We start from the raw sequence: 20,432 nt of genomic DNA, 5'->3' as shown, positions 1-20,432 counted from the left end.
GATAGATAGATAGATAGATATGAGATAATAGATAGATAGATAGATAGATATATAGATAGATAGATATGAGATAATAGATAGATAATAGATAGATAGATAGATAATAGATAGATAGATAGATAGATAGATAGATAGATAGATAGATAGGAGAGATAGGATAGATAGATAGATAGATAGATAGATAGATAGATAGATAGATAGATAGATAGATAGATAGGAGATAGATAGATAGATAGATAGATAGATAGATAGATGGAGAGATAGATGATAGATAGATAGATAGATAGATAGATAGATAGATAGATATGAGATAATAGATAGATAGATAGATAGATAGATAATAGATAGATAGATAGATATGAGATAATAGATAGATAATACAGTAGATATATAAATAGCCAAGGTTCAATCTAACACCCTGCATGTAATAGAAGCTTTGAGCATCCTCCAGTAGTTACAGGTTACACTCCCAGTCTGCATGTGATGTATTCTACTGGGCCTTAACCCTTTCAGTACCATGCACCAGTTGCTTTACAAAGACCAATCTGACATGTTGTATATCGTGAGACTGTTATACACTGAAATAAATCCGTAAAGGGCACTGCACGGCGGAATATGTGAGCGCCATGTTATTACTGGTCAGTCTGTTTATTTAACCCCTTCAGGCACAGATGAGAATAGGAAATGGTTGTAGTGGAGGGGCAGGGCTGTGGGTGTTATGGTTGGGGGGTTGCAGCAGGGCTAGTAGTGTCTCCCTGTACACACAGGACTCCGGGACTTGTAATGTGATAATAAGGCCAGCTGCTGGGTGCACGGCTCAGCCAATCAGCCGGGGGCAGCGCTGACGTCACCCCGCCCTGCGTCACACCAATGGAGATTGAGCTGAGTTGGAGCAGAGAAGTTTGAGTAAGAGATAAGGAAGAGAGTGTGTGATCAGCACTGACTCCAGCAGCAGCAGAAGCAGCACTGCAGCCTGGGCTCCTGCAGCCGGCACCCCCCTCATTCACCTCAGCCTGGGTATACTGCAAGCTGACACCATCACACTGTGGACCCTGCACCCTCTCACAGACATGGGAGACATGGGAGACCCTCCAAAAAGTAAGAGCACCTTCTACTTACTCTGATATCCTGCACTGCTCTATGGGCACTCTAATGCCAGGCTGCCCCTGCTGTCACTGTGTGTCTACCTACTGTATACAGATGACACATAGAGGCAGCCTGTGCCCCCACCTTTGTGTGTGCCCATTGTAAATAGGGTTATACCTCAAGTCTCCTGCAGCACAAGCCACTGCTTGCCCAAAAGGCAAATGGTACATGCCAGTGTGTATGTGTGTACATAATATATATAAACATATATATATATATATATATATATATATATATATATATATATATATATATAGTGTATGTGTTGTGTAGTGTGACCCTGTGTTGTGTCTGACAGCAGTCACCAATGCGCAGGGAGGTCATATTGTCTCACTTATGTTGTTCAATATTTCCCCCTTATAACTATATATATATATATATATATATATATATATATATATATATATAGATATATATATATATATTGCAAGCTCTGCTGTCAATATATACACATGTTCCCATGAACAATGACTTGGACATCATACAGTAATTATTCTTGCACATTATTATACATTGTTACACATACCTTAGAATTTATTACTCGTTTATTTATTTCTTTTTGTTTTGTTTTATATTTTTTTAATAAACAAAGTGAAACCATCCCCATTGAAGAAAAGGGATAGCCCATTCCCATGAGCATTATAACTATTTTTATTAGTGCAATTAATATTATTAGTAGTAGTAGCAGTAGCCTTGGTATAATTGTTGCAGTGCAGAAGCTTTAGTTAATACATCTTCTATTTATTTGCAGAAAAGCGCCTGATCTCCCTATGTGTTGGCTGCGGGAATCAGATCCACGACCAGTATATACTAAGGGTATCCCCGGACCTGGAGTGGCATGCTGCCTGTCTCAAGTGTGCAGAGTGCAACCAGTATCTGGATGAGACTTGTACTTGCTTTGTTAGGGATGGAAAGACTTACTGTAAAAGGGACTATATCAGGTAGGCTCCTTATGTTACACCCCTGAAATATACACTACAATTCACTTCTTGGCAAATAAATAGATATAAAATAACCTACAATAGATGTGGGTGGGTGTTCAGACCGTCATTTCCTCGTTGCTATTCTGTTTGTTACATTACTTTAATATACTGTACTATTATCTAATTATTGTGCATGTTATGTGTGTTGTTCTATATTTACTGTTTAGTGCCTTAGTATGTTGTGAAACATGTTGCTTGGGAATAAAACTTAAACTGTATTTTATGTCTTGAAAGGATAAAGATCAAATAATTATAGGGGATCAACAGTATAAAACATATATAGTTGTTATTTTTATAAAATAGCTGAAAGAGTCAAACAAAAATAATAAACATAAATAAATAAATAAATCATATATATATATATATATATATATATATATATATATATATATGATTGTCCTTGTGAGCATGGTCGTCCACCTCCCTCCCAGGTCTCTTATCTTATCTGAGCTGATGAATTAGACAGAACAGATCAAATTGCCCATCATCTGCTCGCAAACAATTGGGATATTTAGATAATGGGAAACTGCTTCCTTCCTCACATTAAAATCTGCAAACTGATAAAGTGACACAACAGACACCCAGGATCAACTTTGGCTGGTGCTGATCCTGTGCAGCCCCCTTTCTAGGTGACCCTACCCCTCAGCCTTTTGTTTTGCATTGTTCTGTCCTTGGTGATAAACATGAAAAGCTACAAAATAAGACAAACGATCGTACGTTCAAATTCAGGGAATAACAGATATATAAACATAGCTACCAATGGTTTAAGTTATTTTTTAAATAATATTATTGTAGAATGATGTGATAGCATATTCTTCATGATCAGGCAAAAATAGGGTAAATAACATCCAGCACATACTATTGTAGTAATAATAATAATAATACGTATAATAAAATAAAATTAAATATATATTATATATATACAATATATATATATATATATATATATATATATTTACAAAAAAAAATATTTTTTAGTATGATTGAGTTGATATATATATATATAAATAAATATATATAGTAGCCATCTATACACCTATATATTCATATATATATAGTGTGTATGTATGTATATATATATATATATATGTATATATATATATATATATATATATGAATATATAGATGTATAGAGGGCTATATATATATATAGTAGCCATCCATACATCTATATATTCATATATATATATATATATATATATATATATATATATATATATATGTGTGTATTCTTCATATGAAACATCCTGATGATAGTGTATAAATAGTGTTTATATATATACCCTATATACAAGCCCTATCTCTACATAGGAATAATTCCTAATACAGGGCACATTAATAGATTTGTACATGTAGGACAGAGAGATGACATTCCGTATAAATAAACTATAGTCAGGGTTTACACACTGCATGAAGGAAGGGGCATTGGATTGTACTGAAAGGGGGAAATTAGGTTTATTTTATAATTTTTCGGTTATATTATGTTATTATTGTATTATATTAGAACATGATATGCGGTGATATGTGATGTATATATATATATCTGATGTGCATATACAGTATATATATATATATATATATATATATATATATATATATGTGTGTGTGTGTGTGTGTTTTCTAAACAGTGTGCCTCCAGCTGTTGCAAAACTACAACTCCCAGCATGCCCGGACAGCCTTCGGCTGTCCGGGCATGCTGGGAGTTGTAGTTTTGCAACAGCTGAAGGCACACTGTTTGGAAAACACACACACACATATATATATATATATATATATATATATATATATATACTGTATATGTGTGCATTCTAGCCGTTTATAGTTGCTACATTCTAGCTGTTCGCGTATGATGTGACTGCGTGACTGACCCCGTCCTGTGCCCGCAGGTTGTATGGCATCAAGTGCGCCAAGTGCTCGCTGGGCTTCAGTAAGAACGACTTCGTGATGCGCGCCCGCTCCAAGGTCTATCACATCGAGTGTTTCCGCTGTGTGGCCTGCAGCCGCCAGCTCATCCCCGGGGACGAGTTCGCATTGCGGGAGGATGGACTTTTCTGTCGGGCGGACCATGATGTAGTCGAGCGGGCCAGTCTAGGGGCCAGCGACCCCCTCAGTCCCCTGCACCCTGCTGCCCGTCCCCTGCAGATGGCAGGTACTGAGCCAACCAGGATTATCCATGGGCTATGTCTGTACTACACCACTGCGGCTGGAAGCGCCATATTGCACACTGATAGATTATTATTCATTATTTACTTCTAATAATCTATCTATCTATATAATATGCATAAAATATAAATGCTTATGACTTGATAAAGGGAGGAATCCCGAAAGCTTGTCTCTACAAAATCTTGGTAGTCCAATAAATAAGGTATTACAAGATACTGCAACTACCGATGATTTTGCTTTTTATATTTATATATAAATATATATATATATATATATATATATATATATATAAATATATATATATATATATATATATTTGCATGTATATATATATATATATATATATATATGAAATGCAAAATCATAGGATATTGCAGTATCTTGTAATACCTTATTTTTATATATGTATATATATATATATATATATATATATATATATATATATAGATATATATATATGTGTGTGTGTGTGTGTCTCTCTCTCTATATATCTTTTTGCTTGTACCTATCTAAGTATATATATATATATATATATATATATATATATATATGTATGTGTGTGTGTGTGTGTGTCGCAATCTTCTTTTTTTTTCTTTCTATATCATATATATATATATATACATATATATGTATATATATATATATATATATATATATATATATATATATATATGTATATATATTGCATCACTGGACTAATATGGCTACTCCTAACTACTCTCTCTCTATATATATGTGTATTTTTGGGTTGTACCAGGACACATGGCAGTATTGGATGTGAGCAGCAATCTTCGATTTTTTCTATTATATATAGATAGATAGATAGATAGATAGATAGAGAGATAGATGAAACAGATAATAGGTGGATAACCCAATTTCTGCAGCCAAATTATTTTTCACAAAAAAAAATAAATATCACAGCAGCATGGATGTCAGATGTGCTCCCCGTTGGGTCGGGTTATATTTGGGGGAGGGAATCAATCTCTCCCCCCCCCCCCCCCCCCAGCAGCAGTATATCAAGGTAGACTTGAAGAATGAATAGAATGAATGCAGATACTTAGACTGTAATTTTGAACTGTCAACAAGCTAATCTCCAGTAATTGCCGCAGCCCCAGAGATGGCCGCAGTCTTCTCCTTTTCTCTCCAGATTTGGGGGGGGGGGGGGGGGGGGGCTTTTGCAGGCTTTGTGTGTACAGGGAGACCCCTCGGTGCCCCCTTTTTTCCTCCACCTCACTCCAGCACAGGGATCACATAGCAGAGTTTGGATAAACTGCTTGTTATAATCCGAAAGGAAATTTTCCAGTCCATTTCTGACTAATTGAAGGGAGATTGGATACATTTAACCAAATCAACTAAATACCTTAAGGGGAGGGGGGTGGAGAGGTAGAGAGAAGAGGCCCCAGGCCTATGTCCTACCTGCCTGGCACTGACACATACAAAGTCACATACACAACTGCTCTGGAGTTGAAAGTCACTCGCAGTGTTTGGGGATCTGTATCTGCAGCAAACATTGCCCGCACACTGACTCCACATGTGCTGCGCTTTATTGTTGGATCTTATCAGCTTAGCACAATATTTAAGGAGAACCAGTGTTTACCCATTGTTATTGTATTTTCTATCAGCTTGTAGCAGTCCTGTGAATAGCACCTCTGATAGCAGCACTGGGGCACACACTGCTGTCCTATTTATTTAGGAAGGCTACACAGAGGAGGTTTTGTGGAAGTATGTACAGGCACAGTCATAGCTATGGGGGGGGGGGGGCATGTACCCCAATCATAGGGACCGCTATGGGAGATAGAAAATATAACCTACTCATGTGTTATGGTAGAATTAGTTCATTATTGTGTTTATATAGACGGTGTCTTTATAGTATTGCTCATTCCATGTAGATTTAAAGAACTATATAACAGATTATTGTGTGTATTGCAGCGTTACCCAACCAGGGGGCCTCAAGCTTTTGCAAAATTACAACTCCCAGCATGCCCGGACAGCCTTTGGCTGTCCGGGCATGCTGGGAGTTGTAGTTTTGCAACAGCTGGAGGACCCTGGTTAAGGAACACTGAGCTATATGTTAACTATCTATCTATCTATCATTTATGGCCTATCTATATATCTACTATATATCATATTTTTCTTTTATATATATATATATATATATATATATATATATGTTATCTATCTATCTAACATCTATCTCTCTATCATCTATTTATTACCTATCTATTATCTATCTATCTATTATCTATATCAATCTATATTCTAAACCTATCTATCTATCAATCTGCTGGGAGTTGTAGTTTTGCAACAGCTGGAGGACCCTGGTTAGGGAACACTGAGCTATATGTTAACTATCTATCATTTACGACCTATCTATATATCTACTATATATCATATTTGTCTATATATATATATATATATATATATATATATATATATATATATATATATATTAATCTATCTATATGTTATCTATCTATCTCTCTATCATCTATGTATTACCTATCTATCTATCTATCTATCTATTATCTAAGTCAATCTATCTATTCTAAATCTATCAATCTGCTGGGAGTTGTAGTTTTGCAACAGCTGGAGGACCCTGGTTAGGGAACACTGATCTATATGTTATCTATCTATCATTTACGACCTATCTATATATCTACTATATATCATATTTGTATATATATATATATATATATATATATATATATATATATATATAAATCTATAGTAGAAGGATTTCTATCGTAGAAGAAATCTATAGTAGAAGAAAATTTCCAATTTCTATATATAAATCTATCTATATGTTATCTATCTATCTAACATCTATCTATCTCTCTATCAAATATGTATTACCTATCTATTGCCTATCTATCTATTATCTATATCAATCTATCTATTCTATCTATTCTACCTATCTATCTATTAATCTGCTGGGAGTTGTAGTTCTGCAACAGCTGGAGGCACCCAGGTTGGGAAACACTGGTGTATTGCAATATTACCTTTTAATACATGTCCGTTTTTTTTTTGCACATTTCACAATTAGAAACAAGCATGGATACATTGTATATCATTTAAGTGTTCTGATGTTTTCTATTGATACATTAGTATTTGGCATATTGACATGTTATACCTTCTGTAAGAATGCAGTGTAGTATATGGAATATAAAAAAAAAGTGCAGGGCATTAACTATAGATACACGATTGTTTGTTGTACATTGAGGCATTTATATTTTGCATAATTACATTCTGTAACTATGCATTGTAGTATATGGAATATATAAACAGCGCAGAATATGAGATATGGCTGCATTATAGTCTGTTTTATATTGATACATTAATATGCATATTGGAATACTCTACATTCTGTAACTATACATTGTAGTATATGGGATATAAGAATAGTGCAGAATATGAGATATGGCTGCAATATTGTCTGTTTTATATTGATACATTAATATTTTGCATATTGGAATACTCTACATTCTGTAACTATACATTGTAGTATATGGGATATAAGAATAGTGCAGAATATGAGATATGGCTGCAATATTGTCTGTTTTATATTGATACATTAATATTTTGCATATTTACATACTCTACATTCTGTAACTATACATTGTAGTATATGGAATATTATAGTAGTGTAGAATATGAGATATGGCTGCATTATTGTCTGTTTTATACTGATACATTAATATTTTGCATATTGGAATACTCTACATTCTGTAACTATACATTGTAGTATATGGGATGTAAGAATAGTGCAGAATATGAGATATGGCTGCATTATTGTCTGTTTTATATTGATACATTAATATTTTGCATATTGGAATACTCTACATTCTGTAACTATACATTGTAGTATATGGAATATTAGAATAGTGCAGAATATGAGGTATGGCTGCATTATTGTCTGTTTTATATTGATACATTAATATTTTGCATATTGGAATACTCTACATTCTGTAACTATACATTGTAGTATATGGAATATTAGAATAGTGCAGTACATATAGATACATTTGTTTTGTGTATCGCTACATTCTGTTATAAGGCATTGTAAAATTGTGTGTAATATATATATATATATATATACATATAATTTGCTCTGCAATTTATAAATAAAATATTGATATTAGTTTTGATTCTAATGTTGAATATTTCATATTGATACATTGTAGTTTGTTTCTACATTTTAGAAGATTTCGTTTATTAACTCTTTCCTACTGATACAGTGTTACACCTTGTAAGCTGATATATTATTATTATTATTATTTTTGCATATTGAGAGATTTTGCTGATAGAAAAGGCATTGTGCATGGTGTAGACCAGTGGTCTTCAAACTGTGGCCCTCCAGATGTTGCAAAACTACAATTCCCAGCATGCCCGGACAGCCGTTGGCTGTCCGGGCATGCTGGGAGTTGTAGTTTTGCAACATCTGGAGGGCCACAGTTTGTAGACCGCTGGTGTAGACTTTGTGATATGTAGTTGGAAGGCGGAATGCAGAATAATTCTGACAATAATAATAGTTATATAAGGGATTTGGTCTTAAGACGGATTCATTCATTTTACAGCAGAACCCATTTCTGCCCGGCAGCCGGCCCTCAGACCCCACGTCCACAAACAGCCAGAAAAGACCACCCGGGTCCGGACAGTTCTTAATGAGAAACAGCTTCACACCTTGAGGACCTGCTATGCTGCCAACCCCAGGCCTGATGCCCTCATGAAGGAACAGTTAGTGGAGATGACTGGCCTCAGTCCCAGGGTCATCAGGGTCTGGTTCCAAAATAAAAGATGTAAAGACAAGAAGAGAAGCATCATGATGAAACAGCTCCAGCAACAGCAACCTAACGACAAAACGGTGAGTGACGACTAGTCCTACCCTGCCTCACCGACAGGGGGCGCTCCGCACAGTGTACAATGCACAGCGCATTTTCGGAGTTCCTTGACAGTATTCCTCCATACTGTTTACTAATAGACAATGGAAAAATCACAGCGGGGATTCTTTACACAATATGGAGGATTGGTTTTATTCTGAGTTTTTCCTTTAGTTTTTTCAGTGCTTCCATATTAGCATTTATTTTAGTAAATACTTTTATTTTTGCCCATAAACTGTGATATAATGGTGATAACCAGTGTCTGTCTGGTGCAGAAATGGCCTTATGTTCTGCAATGTTGCATTATAATCAATATGTGATTATGGTCCTTATTAGTACTTTTATATTTGTTGTAATCTTATTTGTTACTAGAATAAATACACGATGATGATGATGATGATGATGATGATGAATAGTATTAGCAGTTGCATATTTAGAATTTTTAGCTTTTTTTTATAGCACATGTTATAGCGTTGATCTTTACTTCAGTGTTGTATGTTCAACTTTTATCCACCTCTAACCTAGGATGCACTGTAGCTTAGTATTGGATAGTATATTATGTGCACAGTAGCTTAGTATTGGATAGTATATTATGTGCACAGTAGCTTAGTATTGGATAGTATATTATGTGCACAGTAGCTTAGTATAGTATAGTATATTGTGGTATTTGTGCACAGTAGCTTAGTATTGTATAGTATATTATGTGCACAGTAGCTTAGTATTGTACAGTATATTGTGGTATATGTGCACAGTAGCTTAGTATTGTATAGTATATTATGTGCACAGTAGCTTAGTATTGCATAGTATATTGTGGTATTTGTGCACAGTAGCTTAGTATAGTATAGTATATTGTGGTATTTGTGCACAGTAGCTTAGTATTGTATAGTATATTATGTGCACAGTAGCTTAGTATTGCATAGTATATTGTGGTATTTGTGCTCAGTAGCTTAGTATTGTATAGTATATTGTGGTATATGTGCACAGTAGCTGAGTATTGTATAGTATATTGTGGTATTTTGTGCAAATTAGTTTAGTATTGTATAATATGGTGTGGTATATGTGCACAGTAGCTTAGTATTGTATAGTATAGTGTGGTATTTTGTGCACAGTAGCTTAGTATTGTATAGAATATTATGGTATTTTGTGCACAGTAGCTTAGTATTGTATAGTATTGTGTGGTATTATATTCACAGTAGCTTAGTATTGTATAATATAGTGTGGTATTTGTGCACAGTAGCTTAGTATTGTGTAGTATATTGTGGTATTTGTGCACAGTAGCTTAGTATTGCATAGTATATTGTGGTATTTGTGCACAGTAGCTTAGTATTGTGTAGTTTATTGTGGTATTTGTGCACAGTAGCTTAGTATTGTATAGTATATTGTGGTATTTGTGCATAGTAGCTTAGTATTGTATAGTATTGTATAGTATATTATGGTATTTGTGCACAGTAACTTAGCATTGTATAGTATTGTATTGTGTGGTATTTTATTCACAGTAGCTTAGTATTCTATAGTATAGTGTGGTATTTTGTGCACAGTAACTTAGTATTGTTTAGTATATTATGGTATTTTGTGCACAGTAGCTTAGTATTCTATAGTATATTATGGTGTTTATGGTATTTATATACATTACTATAGAACAGTGTTTCCCACCCAGGGTGCCTCCAGCTGTTGTAAAACTAATATGGTATGTATGGTATTTATATACATTGCTATAGAACAGTGTTTCTCAACCAGGGTGCCTCCAGTTGTTGCAAAACTACCACTCCCAGCATGCCCGGACAGCCTTCGGCTGTCCGGGCATGCTGGGAGTAATAGTTTTACAACAGCTGGAGGCACCCCGGTTAGTGAACACTGCTATAGAAGATGATATAGTCTGTACATGACCCAGGAAAAAAGTTACCTCCCTGCCAGTGAAGATGGTACCCTTTGATGTATACATAGGCTGCTGGACTGTCTCTATTGTTTTATGGCTATGACTTTGCAGTAATCGCAATGAATTGTTCTCTCATTACAGAATATTCAAGGGATGACAGGGACCCCTATGGTGGCTTCCAGTCCCGAAAGACACGATGGTGGATTACAAGCCAACCCAGTAGAAGTGCAAAGTTACCAACCCCCATGGAAGGTCCTGAGTGACTTTGCCCTGCAGAGTGACATTGATCAGCCGGCTTTCCAGCAACTGGTGAGTGCTGCTCAGTCACTACTTATTAGGCATGTGGAGAAATGATCATATATATATATATATATATATATATATATATATATATATATATATACTGTTTATATATTTATTATATTATACTTTTATTATAGTGTGCAATATTGCATAATAATTAAATACAATAACATTGTACAGGTACCTTACAGACATTTACAACTGGGCTTAAAGGGGTATTCCAGGAAAATACTTTTTTTTTATATGTCAACTGGCTCCAGAAAGTTAAACAGATTTGTAAATTACTTCTATTAAAAATCTTAATCCTTTCAGTACTTATGAGCTTCTGAAGTTAAGGTTGTTCTTTTCTGTCTAAGTGCTCTCTGATGACACATGTCTATGGAAACGCCCAGTTTAGAAGAGGTTTGCTATGGAGATTTGCTTCTAAACTGGGCGTTTCCCGAGACACGTGTCATCAGAGAGCATTTAGACAGAAAAGAACAACCTTAACTTAAGAAGCTCATAAGTACTGAAAGGATTAAGATTTTTTAATAGAAGAAATTTACTAATCTGTTTAACTTTCTGGAGCCAGTTGATATATAAAGACAATTTTTTTCCTGGATAACCCCTTTAAATGATGATATACTAGTTTTGTGTTTTGCACACACACTACAGAAAGGACTTACCTTACCATACATACCTTCATCATCATACATACTTGTAAAGCCATATACATAAATGCTGACCTTGGTATTTCTAAGTTCTCTAAACTAGAGCCCAGTGTTACATAGTCCAGGGCAGTTCTCCTTCTGGTCCATCCCATGTAGGATGACCTACCTTTCTGTTTATTATTGTAATGCTTTTTGTTGTTGTTTGGTCTGGAAATGCCTTTGACACTCTTTTTTTCTTCTGTTCTGCTTCTAATTGAAGACCTGTTTCTCACAGGTTAATTTTTCAGAAGGGGGTCCAGGTTCCAATTCTACTGGAAGTGAAGTGGCCTCCATGTCCTCCCAGCTCCCAGACACCCCTAACAGCATGGTAGCAAGCCCCATCGAGGCATGAGGAGAATGAACTCTATGGTCTCCCAACCCAACCCCTCTTTTTGTATTACCAAAAAAAAGGGACACCTATTGGCTTGGACTTAGTATTTGACGACCCAGCTTGATGCACCAGAGCACCCAGGATAGTCCATCTGATGCATAGAGACCATCTGGTGAAGATGGCATGGTAGCAACACTGTGAAGACAATCATGGGATCTTACTAGGATTGAACAGTATCCAAAAAAAAAAATAATGGTCGTATAGGAGCATTACCACCACCAGTCCAGGACCAGGGCCTAGAGGATTTATATCTGTGGATCTCCAACAATATACATGAATAATGTAGTCCTACATCTCACGACAATAGACCAAGATGGAGAGATAGCAGAGGAGATCTTAATGGTGCTGCTTATCTGTGGAACATTACTTCATCATTTGCCTTGACAAACAGGAGCTCCAATGGAGGATGGGGCTGCAGAGCATGGAAGGTGGAGGAAACATCATGGAGGATTACAGGTGGAGCCATTGGGTTGCAATGTTCTCAAGTGACTATAACAAAAGGAGCTGTATCCAGGCCTCACATAGCATGTAACTGTTTCCGAGATCCCCCTCCTCATAACAAGAAGTCCAAAAAATAATACAACAAAAACATTGCTTTCATTTTTTTTACCTGCCTTTTAATATTATCCGTTTATTTTTATTTTTATTTCCAACATCCAACTCTTGGAAGCATTGCAGCAACAACAAGGTATACCTCTATTCTGCCACAGGCCTCTCTGGATTGTGTGTGATTCTTAAAGAGACAAGAACTTCTTTCTCCCCGCATCCCCAAAGATGTGTATAGTTATTATTATTATTATTATTATTATTGGTTCTAAACGACTGTTCTCTCTCTGGAAATGACGAGAAAGGGATTTTTTTTTTGTTTGCTATTATTGCATTGCAGAAATTATAAAGTAATTTATTATTTATTGTCGAAAGACTTTGCCACTTTTCATGTTATTTGAATATATTTTTTTTGTTTGCTGAAGTAAAAAAGAAAGAAAACCAAGAAAACCCCTGTTTGTATGGTGGTCTCTCTGAATTACATGTTGTCTTGTGTGTTTGTTGTTGTCTCTTCCTATTTAACATTGTGGAAAATAAATTGGCCACATGTAGAACGTGTCATGTTACAGGGTGTGTTCAATGATGGAGGTGACCCTACTGGAAGTGTCCCTAGTTGTGTCTGGTTACATCTGTTCTGACATAAGATGTAATGACTTGTAGGTCAAGTATTTTATCTCTCATTTAAATATCTTTATATAGTTATGTTTTTTTTTCTATCTATCTATCTATTGTACTGTATATCATATGTGTCTTTTCATATATATTTTGATCAATCTATATCACTGTTTCCCAACTGGGGTGCCTCCAGCTGTTGCAAAACTACAAATCCAAGCATGCTTAGACAGCCTTTGGCTGTCTGGGCATGCTGGGAGTTGTAGTTTTGCAACAGCTGGAGGCACCCTGTTTAGGTAACACTGATCTATATGTTATCTATCTATCATTTATCTACCTATCTATATATCTACTATATATCATATTTGTCTTTTCATGTGTATATATATATATATATATATATTAATATATCTATATGTTACCTATCTAACTAACATTCTATACCTATCTATCTATCTATCTATTTATCTATTATCTATATAAATCTATCTATTCTATACCTATCTATCTATCTACCTATCTCCTATCTATCTAATATCTATCTATCTATCTATCTATCTATCTATCTATCACGTATGTATCTATCTCCTATCTATCTATCTATCTATTATGTATCTATCTATTATCTATCTATCTATTACCTATTTACCTACCTATCTACCTATCTATCTATCTATCTATCTATCCATCTATCTATTATCTATATCAATCTATCTATTCTATACCTATCTATCTATCTCTTTGCTTTGTTTAATTAATTTGTTTATTTTTCTCACTATTTGTCTTTTTATTACAGCATACTTTATTTACTTTGTAGACACAATTAATATATATATATATATATATATATATATATATATATATATATATATATCTCTATATCACTGTTTTCCAACAGGGGTGCCTCCAGTTGTTGCAAAACTACAACTGTCTGGGCATGCTGGGAGTTGTAGTTTTGCAACAGCTGGAGGCACTCTGGTTGGGGAACACTGATCTATATGTTATCTTTCTATTTATCTATCTATCATCTATTTATTACCTATCTGTTACCTATCTATCTATTTATTATCTATCTATCTATTATCTATCTAATATCTATCTATCATCTATCTTTCTATCTATCTATCTATCATCTATCTATCTCATATCTATCTATCTCATATCTATCTATCCTCTATCTCTCTATCTAGGTATCTCATATTTATCTATCTATTTCACATCTATCTCTTATCTATCTATCTATCTCATATCTATCTATCTCATATCTATCTATCTATCTATCTCATATCTATCTATCTATCTATCTATCTATCTATCTATCTATCTTACTATCTCATATCTATCTATCTATCTATCTCATATATATCCTCTATATCTCTATCTAGGTATATCATATGTATCTATCTATCTAATATCTATCTATCATCTATCTTTCTATCATCTATCTATCTATCTATCTCCTATCTATCTATCTCACATCTATCTATCTATCTATCTATCTATCTATCTATCTATCTATCTATCTACCATAGTGTCCCCATTATTACTGGGTGTGCGTGTGTAGTATGGCTGTATACAATGCAGCAATCTGCAGCCCTGTAACCTGTGTTTATTTATGTCATTTCTGTAAAGAATGGGACTAGGGTCCATTGTGCTGCTATTTGCTCTGCACTGTCTATCCAGCCCGGTGTGGTTACCGGTCACAGCAGAGTCAGGTGTATTCGTCACAGTGTGTGCTCCCAGTCTATTCTCCCTCTCAGCTGATATTCCTCCGCCGCAGAGCTGTGTACCTTGCCTCTCTCCCTCCGCCGGTTTATGGTTCTGTATATATGTATATATGACGTCACACAACCTGTTGTTCTGTTCTGGCTCCTGTGTTGTAGTTTCAGCCTGGTTTAGGTTGGAAGGACAAGATGTGACTTGTGGTGGTTCAGGATCTGGAGACCTAGAAATGGATTGCAGATAAAACCTATCGATTAGAGATTTATATCTGGATGGGAATTTTATATTATCTAAAAAAAAGAAAATTCTATTTTGTTCTGTAGTTGTGAAAACAAAGTGCAACTGAAATGTTTTACCTAAATTCGACTTTATTTTTTTTTACTATTATTTTAAGAGAGATAGATAATAACTAAAAGAAAGAGCAATAGATAGATACATAGATAAAAATAAGACGTGAGCTAGATAGATTAATAGATAGATTAATAATAGATAGATTAATAGATAGATAGAATAATAGATAGATTAATCGATACATAGATAGATGATAGATTCATAGATAGATGATAGATAGATTAATAGATAGATAGATGATAGATAGATTAATAGATAGATAGATTAATAGATAGATTAATAATAGATAGATGATAGATTAATAGATAGATAGTTAGATTAATAGATAGATAGATGATAGAGTAATAGATAGATAGAATAGATAGATTAATAGATTGATAGATTAATAGATAGATAGAATAATAGATAGATTAATAGAGAGATTATAGATAATAGATAGATATGAGATAGATAGATAGATAGATAATAACTAAAATAAAGAGCAATAGATAGATACATAGCTAAAAAGAAAATGTTTGCTAGATAGATTAATAGATAGATGGATGATAGATTAATAGATTTATAGAATAATAGATAATAGATAGATTGATAGATTAATAGATATGAGATAGATAGATAAATAATAGATAGATTAATAGATAGACGATAGATAATAAATAGAAGATAGAAAGATGGATATGATATAGATAGGTAGATAGAAGATAAAAAGATATGAAATAGATAGATAGATAGATAGATAGATATGATATAAACAATGGATAGATATATAGATATGAGATAGATAGATAATAGATAGATATGTATGAGATAGATAGATAGATAGGTTAATGCATACATCGACAGAGATAATTACGATCATTATTAGATATAGATAGATTAACTGACATTAAATAGATATGAGATTAGTAAATAGATTAGATAGCTATAGAAATATATAGTGCATTCATAATTTAATATGTAGAGATTAATAGATAGACGGAATGGATGGATAGATATAGATAGATAAATAAATAAATACATATAGCTAGATTGGTTGATAGAGAGATAGATATTGATAGAAAGATAGATAGAAGATAAACAGATAGATAGAAAGGAGATATATAGATGATAGCTAGATAGATATATAGATAGATAAATGGATATTAAAGTTCCATCAGGTAACTTTCACAAGTATTCAGCTGCTTTTCCTCTTCATGATGTTTCCCTCAGGTTTGATCCATGTGTTCTATGAAGTATCCATGGAAATAGTTTCTATATCTGCCTGGTTTGCTGGATACAATGTTTCTCTTTTTATGTTTTCATGAGAGAATATGTAATACCTGAGTCTTCTATTTCGTTCTATGCAATGTACAGTCCTCCCCCAGCAATGTGATCCTGACATCGGGACCGGAGAGATCTCTCTATATCTATATTCATAGCATTCCTATTCGGATTCTTTCCTCTTCATACCTTTTATTATAATTGCCTCGGCAGATATGTGTCGTACAGATATCTGTGCAATGATATAGCCCCCCCACCCCCCGGATAGTCACCCCCCCCTTCCTGAAACGTCGCAATTGTAAAATAATAATAATAATAATAATAATAAATAAGGCGTATATGAAAGCTGTGCTTCTTTATAGCCACTTTCCCAACCGATCTCCGACATTTCCGTTACTTTTTAACATACTTTTATTTTTAAACGTTCTTTTCCCCCCCTTCTGTGGCCGTGGCTACACTTTGTGAACATAATGCGACATATTTATGGCCCTAGAACATTTACCCTTCAGGCAACAAAACAAAAAAAAAAATAAAAAAAATAAAAAAAGAAATCCCTACAGTAGATCAGTCCTATTTATTGTTCGCGTCCGATAGGAGAAATGTGAGAAATGTTGGCAATGCCGTGCGACTATTACAGAATTCTGCCGCAAATGTCGCTGTTTCCTGTATTGCATTTTTTGTTATTATGTTTTGTTTTGACTGTCGCAACAGTTTTTTTTGTTTTTATTTCTTTTGGAAGAGACTTTAGTAACAGTATCACATAGATCATGTATCCAAGTTTATTAGTGTCTATTTATGATTATTATTATTTATCATTTTTATCATTATTATTATTATGTTTATTTATTTATTTTTTAAGTATTTATCTCACAAGGAAGATCTAGGGGAAACCACACTATTTTGTACATATAGTATTTTATTTGCTAAACTGGATCATGTAGGTGGTAGGGTTTTACCTGCTGCTGCAAAACTGCAACTACCATCATGTACTGCTGGGTGTTGTAGTTCCACAATGATTACAATGGATATAAATGCTCAGCTTGTTTGTTTTATTGCAGAATAAGATTTAATCCTGGGTGTCCTGAAGAAATGATGTATTGCAGTAGGTCAGTGTTTTCCAAGCAGGGTGCCTCCAGCTGTTGCAAAACTACAACTCCCAGCATGCCCGGACAGCCTTCGGCTGTCCGGGCATGCTGGGAGTTGTAGTTTTGCAACAGCTGGAGGCACCCTGCTTGGGAAACACTGCAGTAGGCTTTGGTGTAGACGTGATGGTCTTCAGCCCCTGGTGTGTGGGGTGAGGCTGCAGGAGGGAAGGGGTTAATCCGGGCTGCCAGGACTGGAAGTCAATTCTGTTTACTGATTGTGGCAGATTGTTGTTCTCCAGATAAGAGCACACAAGGCACTGAGTGACAGGCGCCACAGACTCCATGACTGGGGGATCTATCTGCACCTCCCGACCACTGCCTTCATGGGGCGTCATTGTGTGGGGCTGTGCCGGATGCTGCATTATATTTCATTTTATTTTAATTATTATTGTAGTGTTTTTTTTTATTTTATTTTTATTATTATTATTATTATTCTATTTATTTAATGTATGTATTTATTTGTTTATTCATTTATTATTTTATTTCTATATTTATTCAATAATTTATTTATTTATGTATTCATTCATTTATTTATTTATTGCATCTACTTATTTACTATTGACACACACACACACACACACACACACACACATATATATATATATATATATATATATATATATATATATATATAAATTCTGAATGTATATATACATATATAAATTCTATGGGGGAGATTTATCAAAACCTGTGCTGAGGAAAAGTTGCCCAGTTCCTCATAGCAACCAATCAGATCGCTTCTTTCATTTTTAACAAGGCCTCTGCAAAATGAAAAGAAGCAATCTGATTGGTTGCTATGGGCAACTGGGCAACTTTTCCTCTGCACAGGTTTTGATAAATCTCCCTCTCTCTATATATAAATATATATATATATATATATATATATATATATATATATATAAATTATTATTATTATCATTTTTTTTGTTTTCTACATCATCTCGTGTCACAGTGGATTATCAAACAAATAGTATAACTAAAAAGTATTACATAGAACATTTTTCTTTAGATGGCAGGGAATATATATATATATATATATATATATATCATTTCCCACCTTTTCAGGAGATCTATACATCCCACTTTTTTTTCTTTTTTTGTTAGCACTATATGTTGTGTGTTTAGAGGTAAATGTCCCTCTGTCCTTCCCTTGTTTCCAGTGAAATAAAGCAGGTACAGGTTAGAAGTTTATGATGATATAATAGTTATATGAATAGTATTTAGTGCTGTATTGCACCCCTGCACCGATACATATATTCTGCATGTCTGTATACTGTACACATATCCTATATAGTCATTCAGTCCTCCTACCTATGTATTATTACAGATAATGGCTACTATTAATGTAAAGAAAGGGCGGTGACACTGAGGGAAATGACAAGGACATGTTCCTGGCTGAATCTTCTTTCTGTTCCATGATGAAATGAAGGAGAATTATTATATCCCCAGATTCTGCCTCAGGATCCGCAGGAGTCAGAACCCGATTGATGTGAAGGGAAAGTTCAGAGGACGATTTCATTTCTGTTTCAAGAATTGACTAATCTCTATATTTCTTCATTTCTCCTGGTTTTCTTTCCCTCTCCCCCCCCCCCCCTAAATCTCTAAACTGCATCTACATTGTATTCAACATCATTCACCCTCATTATATCTACACTATATACTATATACACTATTCAGCCTCACTGTATCTACACTATATACAGTATATATCATTCATCCTCATTACATCTACACTATATACTATACACTATATATCATTCATCCTCATTACATCTACACTATATACTGTATACACTATTCAGCCTCATTGTATCTACACTATATACTATATACACTATTCAGCCTCATTATATCTACACTATATACTATATACACTATTCAGCCTCATTGTATCTACACTATATACTATATACACTATTCATCCTCATTACATCTACACTATATACTGTATACACTATTCAGCCTCATTGTATCTACACTATATACTATATACACTATTCAGCCTCATTATATCTACACTATATACTATATACACTATTCAGCCTCATTGTATCTACACTATATACTATATATACTATTCATCCTCATTATATCTACACTATATACTATATACACTATTCAGCCTCATTGTATCTACACTATATACTATATACACTATTCAGCCTCATTGTATCTACACTATATACTGTATACACTATTCAGCCTCATTATATCTACACTATATACTATATACACTATTCAGCCTCATTGTATCTACACTATATACTATATACACTATTCAGCCTCATTGTATCTACACTATATACTGTATACACTATTCATCCTCATTACATCTACACTATATACAGTATACATCATTCATCCTCAT

The 20,432-nt window shown here is 34.2% G+C and overlaps 1 protein-coding gene across 4 annotated transcripts; it reads left to right on the top strand.

The window, feature by feature from the left end:
- Positions 1-792: 792 nt before the first annotated feature.
- ISL1 (ISL LIM homeobox 1) lies at positions 793-13,498 on the top strand. 4 transcript variants are annotated; one of them, XM_056552486.1, is made up of 6 exons: positions 793-1,098; positions 1,898-2,087; positions 4,016-4,278; positions 8,870-9,153; positions 11,187-11,354; positions 12,273-13,498. In XM_056552486.1, exons 1-6 carry the CDS (start codon positions 1,071-1,073, stop codon positions 12,387-12,389), a joined length of 1,050 nt encoding a protein of 349 aa, XP_056408461.1. In that variant the 5' UTR covers positions 793-1,070; the 3' UTR covers positions 12,390-13,498. The 4 variants fall into 4 exon arrangements, with proteins under 4 accessions (XP_056408461.1, XP_056408458.1, XP_056408459.1 ...); XM_056552483.1 differs by having other exon boundaries at positions 801-1,098; positions 12,258-13,497; XM_056552484.1 differs by having other exon boundaries at positions 804-1,098; positions 8,867-9,153; positions 12,273-13,497.
- Positions 13,499-20,432: the final 6,934 nt, after the last annotated feature.

The sequence above is a fragment of the Hyla sarda genome, chromosome 1 (assembly GCF_029499605.1).
Source record: "Hyla sarda isolate aHylSar1 chromosome 1, aHylSar1.hap1, whole genome shotgun sequence".
NCBI lineage: Eukaryota > Metazoa > Chordata > Amphibia > Anura > Hylidae > Hyla > Hyla sarda.
This window is presented reverse-complemented; position numbering and strand designations above follow the sequence as displayed.

What these genes read in the sequence shown, in the direction of transcription:
- ISL1 (XM_056552482.1), top strand. Translation starts at nt 1,071, where the DNA reads ATGGGAGACATGGGAGACCCTCCAAAAA. An exon ending in AGCAACCTAACGACAAAACG is followed by an intron (nt 9,154 to 11,186) that starts GTGAGTGACGAC and finishes CTCTCATTACAG; the next exon opens with AATATTCAAGGGATGACAGG. An exon ending in AGCCGGCTTTCCAGCAACTG is followed by an intron (nt 11,355 to 12,257) that starts GTGAGTGCTGCT and finishes TTCTAATTGAAG; the next exon opens with ACCTGTTTCTCACAGGTTAA.